Source organism: Mesocricetus auratus, unplaced genomic scaffold (assembly GCF_017639785.1).
Source record: "Mesocricetus auratus isolate SY011 unplaced genomic scaffold, BCM_Maur_2.0 Super-Scaffold_100031, whole genome shotgun sequence".
In the NCBI taxonomy this organism is placed as follows: domain Eukaryota; kingdom Metazoa; phylum Chordata; class Mammalia; order Rodentia; family Cricetidae; genus Mesocricetus; species Mesocricetus auratus.
The window spans coordinates 3,125,726-3,140,777 of NW_024429212.1; the positions used below are offsets into that span (position 1 = coordinate 3,125,726).

A 15,052-nucleotide genomic window follows, 5' to 3' on the forward strand; every position below is an offset into this window, starting at 1 on the left:
TATATTGCTTTTATTATGTTTAGGTATGTTCCTGTTATCCTTGATATTTCCAAGACCTTCATCATGATTTTGGATTTTGGATTTTGTCAAAGGCTTTTTAAGTATTGAGTGAGATGATCATGTAGTTTTTCCTTGAATTCTAGGAAATTTTTAATTTCTTTTTTATTTCTCCTTTGACCCAGGAATGGTGCAATTATGCATTGATCTATTTCCAGGAGTTTGTATGGTTTCTGCAATTTGTGTTGTTGTTGAATTTTAGCTTTAAAGTTTGGTGGTCTGATAAGATACAGGGGATTATTCCATTTTTTTGTATCTGCTGAGGTTTGCTGTGTTGCTGAGTATGTGGTCAATTTTAGGGAAGGTTCCATGTGGTGTTGAGAAAAATGTATATTCTTTTATGCTTGGATGGAATGTTCTATGGATGTCTGTTAATCCCATTTAGGTCATAACTTCTGTTAGTTCTTTGTGTGTTTGTTTAGTTTCTGTCTGGTGGTCCTGTCAAGTGGGGAGAGTGGGGTGTTGAAGTCTCCCTCTATAATTGTGTGAGGTTTTAAGTGTGATTTGAGTTTTAGCAATGTTTCTTTTACCAATGTGGATGCCTTTGTAACTGGGACATAGATGTTCAGTATTGAGACTTTATCTTGATGGATTTTTCCTGTGATGAATATAAAATACCTTCTTAATACCTTTTGATTGATTTTAGTTTGAATTCTAATATGTTAGATACTAGGATTGCTACAAGAGTTTATTTCTTGGGTCCATTTGATTGGAATATCTTTTCCCAACCCTTAACTCGGAGATATCATCGGTCTTTGAAGTTGAGGTGTGTTTCTTGTATGCAGTAGAAAGATGGATTCTGTCCTCATATGCATTCTGTTAGCCTGTGTCTTTTTATAGGCAAGTTAATACTATTAATATTGAGGGATATTAATGACCATTGATTGTTAATTCTTTTTTGTTTTGGATTTGGTGGTGGTGGTAGTATTGTGTGTGGATCCCCCCCCCCCTTTTTTCTTTTGGCTGTTAGTAAAGTAGGATTATGTTTTGTTTATATTTTTGGGAGTGTAGGTAACTTCCTGGGGTTGGAATTTTCCTTACACTACTTTCTGTAGAGCTGGAGTAGTGGATATATATTGTATAAAACTTGTTTTGTCATGGAATATCTTATTTTCTCCCTCTATAGTGATTGAAATCTTTGCTGGGTATAATAGTCTGGGCTGACATCCTTGGTCTCTTCATGTTTGTAGAATATCTATCCAGGACCTTCTGCCTTTCAGAGTTTCCATGAAGAAATCAGGTGGAATTCTGATAGGTTTGCCTTTATATGTTACTTGGTCCTTTTCCTTTGTTTTTCCTAATATTCTTTCTTTATTCTGTATGTTTGGTATTTTGATTATTACATGGCAAGGGGGCTTTTTTTTGTGGCCCACTCTATTTGGTGTTCTGTAAGCTTCCTGTACTTCAATTGACATGTCTTTCTTGAGATTGAGAAAGTTTTCTCTATTATTTTGATGAATATATTTTATGCACCTTTTAGGTGGGTTTCTTCACCTTCTTCTATACCTATTTTTCTTAGCTTTGGTCTTTTCGTGGGATTTGTTGGACTTAAGATTTCCTTTGGCCAGTGAATCTATTCCTCCTAGTGTATGTTCAATGCCTGAGATTCTCTTTTCCATCTATTGTATTCTGCTGGTTATGCTTGCATCTGTAGTTCCTGATCATTTACCTAGCTTTTCTAATTCCAGCATTCGTTCAGACTGTATGCTTTTGTTTTGTTTTGTTTGTCTCTATTTTAGCTTTCAGGTCTTGCACTGTTTGAATTGTTTCCTTCGCTTGTTTGGTTTTTTTTTTCTTGGCTTTCCTTGTTTTCTTTAAGAGATTTGTTTATTTCTTGCAATTTTTGGGTTGTCTTTTCCTACATTTCTTTAATCTTTTGTTTATTTTTTATTCCATATTTTTAAGGAATTTTCTCATTACCTCTTTGAGGGTCTCTATCACCCTCATAAAGTTGTTTTTAGGATTGTTCTTTTCTGCTTCATCTGTTTTGGGATGTTCAAGTTTTTCTGGGGTGGGAGTCCCTAGACTCTTTTGGTATCATATTGATCTTTCTGTTGTTTACTGTGTTCTTATACTGTCTTCTTGTCATCCCTACTTCCAGTGGGCATGTGCTGTTGAGATCTATCCCTCTCCTGGTTAATACGGGTCCAAGGTTCTCTTCTGATAGATATAACATGTCCAATACTCTGATGTCAATACTATCATCTCAACGCTGGCAGACTCTGGATGGGCTGGTGGACCGGCATGAGTTCCCAGTGCACAGTCCCCAGGCCTCAGGAGGCTCCGAGCACAGCACTAGAAGCCTGGTGGGAAATAGGCCAATTCTAGCCTCCTCCCATGATTGAACAGGGGTCTATCACCGTGACTTCAGCAGACTTGATGGGTTGGTTCACTGGGATGAGTTCCCCTGTGTGCAGTCCCCAGGAATCAGGAAGCTCAGAGCAGGGCACCTGGGATGTGTTTTCAATATATTTTACTTAATTACATTCCCATACTTTCTACATTCTACATATAAATTCTTATAAATATAACAAAATTATTAATAAAGCCCTAAATTGTTGATGGTGTTTGATTGTTTATCAGCATTTAAGGGATGAAAGAAAACTTTGACATATTAATATATATCTAAATATTGACAATGATATAGCTTTGTACAATAATTACCCTTAATGTTTTTAGTGTCCCACTTATAGTAATTATAGATCAATTGTTTACTAAAACATATTGTACTTTCATACAGAGCTGTGTTTTCTGTTATAGACTCAGATAACACTTGAGAACACACATCAGCAAAGAGACACATCTCTACCTGAATTATCACTGTGAAGGAATTTAACTTTTATCTGCCACACATGCATTTCTTGGGGCTAGAGATGAGTTAGTGAGGGCTATACACCATAGGACTCTGATAACTGTGCTGATTATTATGTCTTTCTAAAGCAAAAGAAGATTATTTAGTTTAGAAAAATCTGATAGACATTTCTCTATTCAGTTCTCTTACTGTTTTTATTTATTTTTTATGGAAAACAACTGTGTGAAATACATAAAAATGAGACAGTTTTCAAATAATATTACATTATCTCAGATCAAATTGCTTTACATAAACAGATCATTGGAAAAGAACATGAATACCATCCTTGTTTTAATAACTATAAATAAGTCAAACATCCCTTAACTAATAGCTCTTCTTGACTCAAAGTTACTATACCATTTCAATAGGGTATTATGTCTCATAATTGGAAGTCTGTGTTCCCAAACATAACTGGTGAGAGCATGAATTAAAGTCACAGAACCCTTGTGAATGTTGCGGGGATTATCACTTCTTATAAATGAAACCTGTCAGGACAGTTATTTATCAGAACCTTGGGTGATAACAAGCTTCCTAAAAGCAGAGGGCAGGCATCCGCAACATATATCCCCATGGTCCCAAATACCAGTGGTGCCAAGATTAAACACCTAGAGTTTTTAAAGTCTCAGCTTCTCCCATGCTGTTCTAGAATTACTTTACTCCTTTATCAGGTGCATTCACAATGAACAATTAGACATGAGGCTTGGGGGCCATGTGGACGTTTGACTCCTTCCACATTCAATTGTAGGCAATCAGGAAGTGTCCACTGTGGTGTCACAGGCTGGTTGTTCTCAGTTGTTTTCCTATGACTCAGGCACAAATCAATGGATGGATACATGCATCTCCCTGTAGTGCTGAAAGCTTAGGAGGTGTTCATCGTCCTGGTTCTTATAAAATGGCGGACAATGGCTTTAAGACAGCATCCTAATTCACGTGCTGCAGAGGAGACTTGCAAGAGTGGCTGTCAAAGCCTGGTAAATTTTCGAAACATAGGAACATACCTGAACTCTGAAAGCAATCCAAAAATGTGGATCATGATATATTCCATGAAAATTAGCTGGGAGTTGTTACTAATTTCTCTTCATGGTTCATTTAATGGAAAGAAAATATTGTGACATCCTCATTTGTACATGTAGATTGAAAAAAGGGAACAGGAGTTATTGCTGTGTCACATCTGTTTTGCTCATAAATTTAAGGTAAAATGGGTTGCCAATTCTAATCAGAACAAGATGTCAAGAATGCCTTTCCCCAATATTCATTTATTGATCTTGGGGATTGTTTTTATAATTAAACAAATTCTTGCCTAACTCTGAAATTTAAATTCTCCAAACACTCATATAACCGTGGGAACAGAAAACTTAACATTTGCTGATCTTCTATTTGTAAATTGCTGTGTTTTAAACTCATGTTTATCTCCATGCTTCAAACAGCAGATACCTTACAGTTTGTATGTTTTACAATGAACGAAATTGATTAATTTTAAAACTAATTGGTGGATTTCATTATTTTATTTTACAACCTTCTTAACATTTCATAGTTGATAGTTTTTTTCCTATACACCAGCAACCTAAATTCCATCTTTGGCAAAAGTTCTATTGGAAATAGAAAACTTTTCTCATAAACTCTTGTGTCTGTGGGCTTATTCCAAATTCTCAAAATAGTTATGAGTCAGATTACTAGAGTTCTTCAGGTTAAATGCCATGTACAGACTGGTAGCACAGTTTGAAATTTGGGGTCAATTCAGACTACATATTGACACCCTGTCTCAGAAGAAAAAACAAAATAAAATAGCTATAATAGACTTGAATTTGTTTAGCCTAGGGGAAGTCTAATTGCAAGTGATTTTAACTTTTTCTCTTGGTTTTGAAATGCCTAGCATACAAAACTCGATTGTAAGTACCAATTCAGAATAATGATGCATGTTTTCATCTCTATCTGCTTCTTTTATATTTTCTTCCTCTGTTTAATTTTCTATATTTTGTCTTACTTTATAGCATTTTTCTTCATCACTGTGATCCAAAATTGCCCCTTTTCTGGCCATTGAACGAGTGCAAGCCATAGCATTTGCCCTCTGGAACAATATTCCAAGGTCTTCTGTGATCTGATATTCAGTGATATACTAAGAACAAATGATTTATTCAAGTTGGGGTTCTTAGATCCAGGAAACACAGAGTAGGTACACAATGGACTTTAGAAGCTATTATTCTTTTTTTACACATGGAAGGAAGAAGCATGCCCAAAATTTAAGATCTTCTCAGAAGGTGCACTTTACCAGTTGGCATCACAACAGCTCTCATCAGAAGTTACAGTAATGAAATGATGCTCTTATCACAGTGAGTGCACACAGTCCTGGAGTCTTCACTCTACACCAGCTCCACAGACAACTCTGAACATTGTTAGTGCTTTTAACAAGGGGAGGTCATGCATGAGGGCTGCAGGTGAAAGCTGGTCCCCTGCTCAGCTTCAGCAGATGCAGTCACTTCCCACACAGCTTGCACATCTCCCCTGGTTACTGAGGACTTTACCAGAAGAATCCAGTAAAGTTTATTCTGCAGCCGTTTGGTTTAACTTCTACTGAACTCTTCCTAAGTATGCCCACTTAGGAGTTTCAAATCAAAATATTCCAACTTGTAAATCACCATAAGTGAACGTTAGCATTAATATCAATAATTTTCTTTTCAGGACTCAGGAAGACGGATGACCTGTAAACAATTAGAATTATTACATGAATGTGCATCTAAAAAGTCGAATTTAAGTGAACACATGTCAATCCTTCAACTATGATGTTTAATTCTAGCTCCAGTAGTTAACAGTGTTTTGTGAATTTAATGTAATAAAACTAGTATTGCTTGTTCTGCAGCTTGTTTTTCATTCAAGCAATTCATTTTGGGAGCATACAGAGAAGAATAAATTCTAAATCTTAAGTAAAGCTATGTTGTTTGTTAATGATCCTTTATTTATATGATGTATTCGTACATAAAACTGACAGTTTTATAGTAATATTTATATATATCAGCATACTGTGTGGTTCCATACACAGTAAATAGTAAGTATAAAGTTCTGTCTTGTGTCTCCCTATGAAGAACTTAATTGCATTTAAGTACACATTTAGGTATTTATTTGTATGTTAAATCCAGTTTCTTGTCAGTCTTACTCATTTTCCCACTATGACATTGAGTTGATAATGCAATCTAACCTTTGGCATTTTGTACAACAAATATGAAGCTAAATTAATTACCTAGAAATGGCCTTTTTTAAAATCATCTCCATTCTGAGTTCAGAAAGTATTTGTCTCTGGTCAATAGGAACATTTGTGAATGCACTCATGTGTGACACGCTTCTGAGAATTGAGTTGCTTTTTCGTTTCTGCCCCTGCAGCTGAGGGAGCCTGTGGAGGAACCCTACGGGGAACCAGCAGTTCCATATCCAGTCCTCACTTCCCCTCGGAGTATGACAACAATGCTGACTGCACGTGGACCATCCTGGCTGAGCCTGGGGACACCATTGCTCTTGTTTTTACGGACTTCCAACTGGAGGAGGGCTATGACTTTCTAGAGATCAGCGGGACAGAAGCACCATCCATATGGTGAGTGTGTCAGTGTCACATGACCTCTTAGGGGTCTTTGTGTCTTTCCAAGAGAAACGGAATCTGCTCCTTGCTGTCAGTGGGTAGTAAGTTACTGGCCCACTTGAGTATAGTATTTTTCACATGGTGCTTTGTTATGGCTGAATCCTTTGTCTGGGAAGTCTCTGTTCCGGCATTTAAAGCTGGATAAGAAATGTAAACATTTGAGTTTCCTTTTCTTCTTTCATGGTACTATCAGATCTACTAAGGGGCAGCTTAGGGAGACTCTGTGACTTTAACTTTCATCTAGAGTTGACTCCATTTGAGCAGATGTTTTTAATCTTTGGGGTTTATTTTCATTCTTCTTGCAAAGTGGTGATGAGCTTGGCCATGGGAGCATATGTCCCTGGCCTCTGTGAAGAAGTTCACACTGGTGCAGAAGCACCTTTGGGGACACACCTCAAACAGGGACTCTCATCTGGTGTGTGACCAAGTCTGACCAACTGGAGGTCAGTTATTGGTGTGTGCAGAAAGGAGACTGAGAGTTACAGTTTGATCACTTCCAATGGGCTGAGGCACAGCAGTGCCTGCAACAGAGCTGTTTTCGTTGTCTCTGTGAGTACAGTTTCAAAATGGAAAATTAAAAGGACAGATATTAAGGGGATTGATTCCTGCTTCATATCTTTAAGCCAGTTATTGCTAGTTGAACTTTATTTTACTTTTATTATTTAAATTATTTTAGCACTTGAAAGTTGTTTTGGTTGCCTAGTTTGGGTCTTGAACCCTGAGATATTTTGAGAGTACAGGAAAGATTGGCCATGTGTGTACAGGCAGAAGCATTAGTTAGACAAAGTGTTAGAAAATTTCCATGGGTTTCAGGTGTGAAGTCAGTTAAAGGTAAATGACAGTGTTAAATGTGAACCCTGCTGTTAAGAGATCCTGTTTTACAGCAGTTCTTAACACTGCAGTGAATCTTACTTTGTTTTACAAAGCCAGAAGTTCCATGTTCACACAATGGATAAGAACTTTCCTCTCTTGAGTTTTATTTCTCTTATGTTAAATATTATTTCAATTAGAGAAGTAAAGATAAAAATAGAACTTCATTATAACACAGCTGCATGACTCCTGGGCATACACCCAAAAGACTGGATCCTACTAGATTAGTTTTCACATCCGTGTTTATTGTGCCTCTACCTGCAGTACAAAGGAGATGGCAGCAAACTGAATGTCCACCAGTGGACATTGAGTGAAAAAAGTAATGAATAATGGAATCATGTTACACAGACATGGTGAAATTTTATTCAGTCAAAGAGGGAAAAGAAAATTGTGAATGACCTGGAAAAATACACTAATTAAGATGACCCAGGTTTAAAAGGACTAATTTTACATGTATATGTGTATAAGTGCAGTGTACTTATAGGAGGATGAGGGGCTAGAGAGATGAATCAGCAGTTAAGAGTACTGGTTGCTCTTACAGAGGACCTGGGTTCATTTCCCTGCACCCACATGGTGGCTTACAAGTATCTGTAACTACAGTCCCAGGGGATATGACACTCTCTTTTGGCCCCGGTGTGTACTGAGCACTTGTGACATCCACACAGGCAAAATACTCATATAAATAAACCAATATGATGAATAAATATAATATATATGCAAATGAGGATGTCAGGTGACTAGAAAGGGGGCAGGATGGGAATAAAGGGGTTTTCAGAAAGATAATGAGAAGATATTAGAACATGTGAGAGAAAGTAGAAAGAAACACATGTGACTTACATGGAAAGGTGCAAGGGGACAGCTGGGTCAAGAATGGTGTGTGGATCAACCCAGACTAAGAAGAAAATGCCTTTGGGAATCCTGTCACTGTGAGTCGATTAAACAGCTGTTCTCGTGAACTGTAAATTTTATTAACCTTGGGTAGACTTTGACATCTTCCATTCTTCTTCAGCCTATTTGTTGAATTCTTTTGTATCTTGTATTACATAGAATCAAAGCTATGAACACCGGTGTTGACTAAAACCCAGTGCTGGCTTGTATTCCATCCGGAGTCCTATTACCAGTCACTCTTTGGCCTTCCATCAGGCCCTAAGAGGCCATATTTAAATGCCTTTTCAGTTCACAAGGAACAAATTTACTCATTAAACATCAACTATGTATCTAATTTCTGCCAATCATTGTTCTACAAACAGGTGATACAAATAATTTCAACTTTAGCTGCATTTTTTATGGAAAACTAATTTATAACTACATGGGAAATATGTGGTGAAGGAGTCATGGGAGTTACTTGGTTATCTTTAATTTGTGAGAACCTGGATGTGTCGGGCATTGACTGGTAGCCTTGGCATTAGGTGTCAGGGTGGGCGGGATATTGGAACACAGTGATGAACTTAGTGCTCATAGGGTTTGTTGATAGCTTTTGCCAAACAAAGTTGATGTAAGAAAAGGGAGAAAGTGTGGGAGCTCAGGTGTCAACATGAGTGATGGAAATAAACCATGAAGCCAAGGCAGTGGCCAGGCAGTTGATATGGGATGCCAGAAAGAGGACCAGCTTCTTCCTATGTGGGTATCACTGAGGGGGCAAAGAGCCTCAGCTCAGCTCTGCTCAGGAGCCAGTGTTGTCTAGTTTCCTGCAATACCTCCTTCTTCCCAAGTGACTATTCTTCCATCATTCCACAGACCTCCTTCCCTTCCTCTCTTCTCCATTATTTCTTTATACATAACAGACAAATTCTCTCCATCCATCCCCTTCCCCATCTGTTCTCCCCTTCACTTTCACTCCTCTTCTTTCTTCCTCTCCTCTCCTTCCCTCTCCTCTTCTCCCCCATGCTCTTTCTTCACTTCCTTGTTTGTCACCGATGCTTCTTCTACTCCCTTGCCCCTTTATTTGTCCTCTCCCATCCCTCCCCTGCTCCCTTCTCCTCTCCCCCCACCCCCATCATTCCTTCCCTCCCTCCAGTGCAGCTACCACAACCCATGGGCAACAAGCAGCAGTGGAGTGCATCATTGTTCCGGTAGAAATTGCCCAGCTTTGGAGACAGCCACAATTTCTGTGCTTGAGATGGGGACACTTCCTTCAGCTCTCTGAGATCTCCATAGAAGCTTCAGAAAGTCAGAGGGAAAGTTATTAAAGGGACTTAGTCCCTGCAAACTCCTGAACTATAAATTGTGCTGCCTATTGGCCCAGCCTGTCCCGGGGAATGGCCTGCATAGACTGTATGTAGTTGTATTCCTGCCCGCTCATTATGAGGATTTCTTATGGTGTCCCATTTTTCAGAAATGCAAGAGCTCTGCAGGATGGTTTTGTCGTATGGACTGTGTCTTAGTTAGGATTTTGTTGTTGTTGTTTGTTTTTTGTTTTGTTTTGTTTGCTTTTTTGAGACACCATGATGAGAACAACTCTGATAAAGGAAAACATTTGCCTGGGGCAAGCTTACTATTTCAGAGGCTTAGTCCATTATCATCATGGTGAGAAGATGGTGGCATTCAGGCAAACATTGTGCTGGGCAAAGAGCTGAGAATTCTGCATTTTGATCCACAGGCAGCAGAAGGAGACTGCCGCACTGGGTGTAGCTTGAACACACAATACCTTGAAGCTCTCCTCCACAGTGACATGCTTCCTCCAACAAGGCCACACCTCCTAATAGTGCCACTCCCTATGGTCCAAACATGCAAAGGCATGAGTCTGTGGGGGACATTCCTATTCAAACCTCCACAGACTCTTAGCACCTTGTCTGTCACACGAACAAGAAACTGAGACACAAGAAGAACAACAGAAAGCAGGGTCCCCAGGAAATAGCCACGAGTTCACCATGGTTTCTTCACTGAAACTCAGCCTCCAAGTGCACAGCACTGGGACACACCAATGTCCTGCCTGGGATGCACCTTTCCTCAGCTGCACAGGCCTGCAAAAGATGCTGCCGCTGAGGAAGTAGGCCCACTGAAGAGCCATGTACCGTTGCATACTGCTGGAGAGTGGGCAAAGGGCTTTCTTATTTACTTTACGTTGGTGACATTCAATGCTCTTTGTAATCATAGAGGGAATTGCTTTGACGAGTCCACATGGAGTGTCCCTTTAAGTGGAACTCACATCAAGCAGACATTCTTCGGTAGAGCCTGAAAAGAAAAAGAGACAGTTTTCTTAAATAACCATCAAGCCCACATGAACACACTTCAAATTTAAAATAGAATAATTGGGAACACACTTTCAAGATTTATACAAATGTGTATTATCTGGCTTATCTTTAAAAAGACTATTATTTTACTATAATTTTAGTGACAGCCTCAGCAATGTTTAATGGCCCAAATTGGTATATTTAGAAGATTTATCCCTCCCAGGATTGCAAGAAAAGTAGGGGGAGGATGAACTTGGCCTCTTCTCCAAAACAAGGTTATGCCTCAGTGGCAGGAGGGTGGTGCTAATGGCTATGAGTTCAGAGAGGGCACACACATGCAATTTTCCAATAATCTGTTTTTAAAGGCAGGATGAACAAGCAAGGGCATGGCAAGAGGAAACTACATGGAAAACTGTTGAGAATAATAATGGGATTAGCTTTATTTTCATTACATTTTGAGTGAAATTACTAACTCCGCTATTTCTTTGCTCTAAGTTGCCATGGCTACAGTAGAGGCAGCCTCAGTGAAGTGAATCTCATTTGCCAAACTCTTGTGTGTATTAAATGTGAGATGTGTTGGGGATTTAAGCCTCGCTACCTGTATGCATACTGAACAAGGTTGATTTATTATTGTTGTTGTTATTATTAGTATTAGATTTTCATAAAGTCAGGTAGACTTCCCAGTGACGCTTAACTACAGAACTACTCTTTCTAGTTGAATTTGCAACAGGCTCTAGTTATGGTTTCTATTATGAATTTTAAAACTGTGCTGAAGAGATTGCTCAGTGGTTAATGGCATTTGTTGCTCTTATAGAGAACCTGTTCTTAGAACTCACATGGTGGATCACAACCTTCTATGACTTTATCCCTAGGAGATCTGAGGCCCTCTTCTTACATTTGTGGGTAATGCCCACACATGGCATGCCTACATACTCATATACATAAAATAAGTACACCTAATAAAAATAAAATATCAAGAAAATATTGTGGGGTTTTTTGGGTTTTGGATTTTTCAAGACAGGGTTTCTCTGTATTGTTTTGGAGGCTGTCCTGGAACTCGTTCTGTAGACCAGGCTGGCCTCGAACTCACAGAGATCCGCCTGCCTCTGCCTCCTGAGTGCTGGGATTAAAGGCGTGTGCCACCAACGCCCGGCATCAAGAAAATATTTTTAAAGCAGCAAAACTGTCTATGATTTTATCCTCCTGATTTGATGGTATATTCTATGACTGTAAAAGTACCAAGAATGAAAGTTGATGTTATTTATGAATTAGGCAGCTGGAATTTCTAACTTCAAACATAAGGTCTGAGGGGTGAAGAGTGTGTTTTTGGTTTTGGTAGGGGACTAGAGAGAGGATAATGTACTTTCTTCATGAATTGGGGAGTGTGCACAGCTACACAGAATCGTAAAAGAATAGCAAGGACAAGCTTGGAGACTCTGCCCTGCCCCCAAGCTGAGTTTTTCCACCTCGGGCTGCACAGGAAGAAGCCAGCAGCCTTATAGCAGGTCTTCCTGGACAGAGCCAAGCCAAATGTCCTTCTACCATGTCCCTTTTCCAACCTTAGCCCCAGAGCACACCCCCACTCAGAAACTCAGTCTCATTTCCCTGCAGCCCCCATTGCCTGCTTGTAAGGTTCCAGAGTTGCCTGTCCCTGTGTTGCCATCCCATGCTGGCCAGCGTTTACACGGTTAGTGAAATGATTAGAGGGTTGTGTAGATAAGGATTCCCATAGGAGACAGGCAGAGGAAACACTGCGGAATCACCCTCCAGCAATTTTCACTCTATTTGTGTGGGAGAACTTCCCTGATCCAATTTGTTATTCTTTACTGTAAGAGTAAGGCTCAGTAGGTAACTAACCAATACCCTCTCCTGCCCTGGCCTGGGTGCGATTGCCCTCCGTGGCAAAGCAACACACTGTATAAATGCACTTAATTTTTTTCCCATTAACCCAGCACAATTTCACCGTTAGATCAATCTAATCAGCAGCTGGCTGAAGCCAAAACAAGACTTCAAATAAACTGGAGCAACCCAGTGAGCTTCAAAGAACACTTGAAGGGTCAATTAATGCCTACAATGTTTATCCAACTTGTCATTTAATTGATAATTGACTTGGTGCATGCTTAATTTCTAACGAGGAAGGTTACAGAGCTCCAGTGAGCAGCAATGAACCCTTCCCCTCACCTGCCCCAAACCCAGAGAGGTGTGTCACCTACTCCTGCCCACAGTATTGCAACTGCCTATTTTAAAATCATTCTAGAGAAAATTCTTTTAGTTTTTGTTTCTTTTTCTTTTCTTCACAAGGCAGCACAGCATGAAGTAGGGCCTGCCCTCAACCTAGTTTCCTCTAGTGTCCTACATTAGTTACTTCTCTTGTGGCTGTTACAAAATATCTAACCAAAGACACTTAAGAAAGAAAGGTTTGGTCATCAGAGCAGCTCATGTCGACAAAGAAGACATTGCAAGGAAAGCAACTCTTGCTGCAGTTGGGGTGGGCAGAGGCAGCTGTTTGCCAAGAGGCTGCAGTTGGGAAGCAGAGAGAGAGCATAGTTATGTTAATGTTGTATTCACTTTCTCAGATTTATAGTGACTCAGAGACACCTCATAGGGTGTTGTCTACCTTCTGGGTAGATCTCCCTTCCTCAGTTAAACCTCTCTGGAAAAGTGCTCCAAAGAAACTCCCAAGGGTGTGTATCTTGGCTGGTTCTAAACTCCTTCCAGCTGATGATCTTAAGTAACTATCGAATCACATGACTTTAGGCTTAGCCCAATTTTTCTAAGGTGGCATCTCCATGACCTGCTCCTTATATCTCCTTCTTGATATGATCTGCTATAAAACCATGCAATAATTTTAACACGTGTCACCTACACATATATATTACCTACATACGGACATAGCATACATATCTCCACACACAATATTAATATAAGTCTTCCAAAGTAGAACATGAATGGCCAAAGTTATCCTAAACTTAGCAGCTAAAATGTGAGTAGATATTTCTCTATAACCTTAACTATTTAAGTGTTAGGTGAGTGGATAAAATAAAGACCAGCTATATCCCCACACATTGCTTCCAGGATTTATGGTAGATACCAGTTTTCTTTAAGTTGACTTTCATCCTGTTGGGTGCTTTCAGCAAATTTTCACCACAACACACACACACACACACACACACACACACACACACACCATAACACCTTCTTATCCTGCAAACAAGCAAATAAAACAAATGCAGTTCACACTGTTGAGCAAGTTCTCCTTCAGGGAATACATTGTCCTTCCGGGTATGTTGTACCAGCCATGGCCTTCATTCCCCAAGTCAGGTTTCAGCGATGTCACTCCAGAATGCTTTGATATCATCACTTAAACTCTCTTTCTCTAAACCTTGGATGGCTAATTTTCAGCTTATGAAAATTCATAAAATTTCATAGAGGATTGCTTAGGAGAATAAAGCAATTTGTGATATATATATATATAGCCAGTAATATTCATTTGTCACTCCAGTTCCTTCCTGTGGGTTCAGGCCATGAAGGTTGGTGGGTCTTTGGCAGCCTGGAACACTGGCGCCTCCCTGCTCTGACTTCATTAAATAAAAACATCTATGTTGGTCTGATTTCATTCCCCTTGTTATAAGCTATATACTGTTATATCACAAAGATACAGATTTTTGTCAGAATAGGTTTTACTTAGACGTCTCCAATATACCCCTTAGCTTTTGGTCTTATCTAACTATATTTTGTTTTATTATCATCTTATTATATGCTGTTTGTTTTCTAATGAGGCACCCAAAGTGGGTGGATCTTGATAGGTGGGGAAGGTAGGAAAAAGCTGGGAGGGAGGGAAAACTGCATTAAGGATATATTGTATGAGGAAAAAAATCTATTTTCAATAAAATGGGGGGGGTGTAAAGAACAACATCCTAAATATGCTAAAGTGACTCTTCCCCCAAACTCAATTTATGAATGAGAATAACAGAACAGAATGGTTTTTCTGAATCCATTGACTGAAGTGGGTGTGTTTCACAGTGAAACCTTTTCGCTCACACAGACACAGCTGGCCATCTGTCTTATTTCTCATGTCCCTCTCTCCAGGATTTGTAGCACAGTTGATGGGCATGGGCTGCTCCGTCAGAGAGTGAGCCAGACATAAAATCTAGTCTTGGTTTTTCAGAGTTGTTCTTTAAGCCCCAGGTGCTTGCTGAAGCCTGCAGACACTCGTGGTGAAACCTGGAAGACTGCTAATCACAGCAACAAGGGGACATACGTGAAGCCCTGAGCACGGCGCCAGTGGAGTGCCATCCAGCCTCTGTCCTTAAGAAGGGTTCCTACCCTCCAGCCAAAAGCTGTAACTGGGTGTGAGTTTATTGCACTAAGAGACTGATGGACAGATTTCAGATTTCTGCCCTAAATGCAGAGCAACCTTTTTCAAGTCTAACCTTTTCACCAAATTTGTTTTAATATGTCTACAGTTTTAGA

General features: G+C 39.6%; 1 protein-coding gene across 1 annotated transcript in view; it reads left to right on the forward strand.

Moving 5' to 3' along the window:
* The window catches only part of Csmd1 (CUB and Sushi multiple domains 1), a 1,489,308-nt gene that overhangs the window by 778,855 nt on the left and 695,401 nt on the right, over window positions 1–15,052 (forward strand). Inside the window, exon 5 of the mRNA XM_005082604.4 lies at window positions 6,284–6,491. Within this exon, the coding sequence (XP_005082661.1) occupies window positions 6,284–6,491 (208 nt within the window). The remainder of the gene's footprint in view (window positions 1–6,283; window positions 6,492–15,052) is intronic.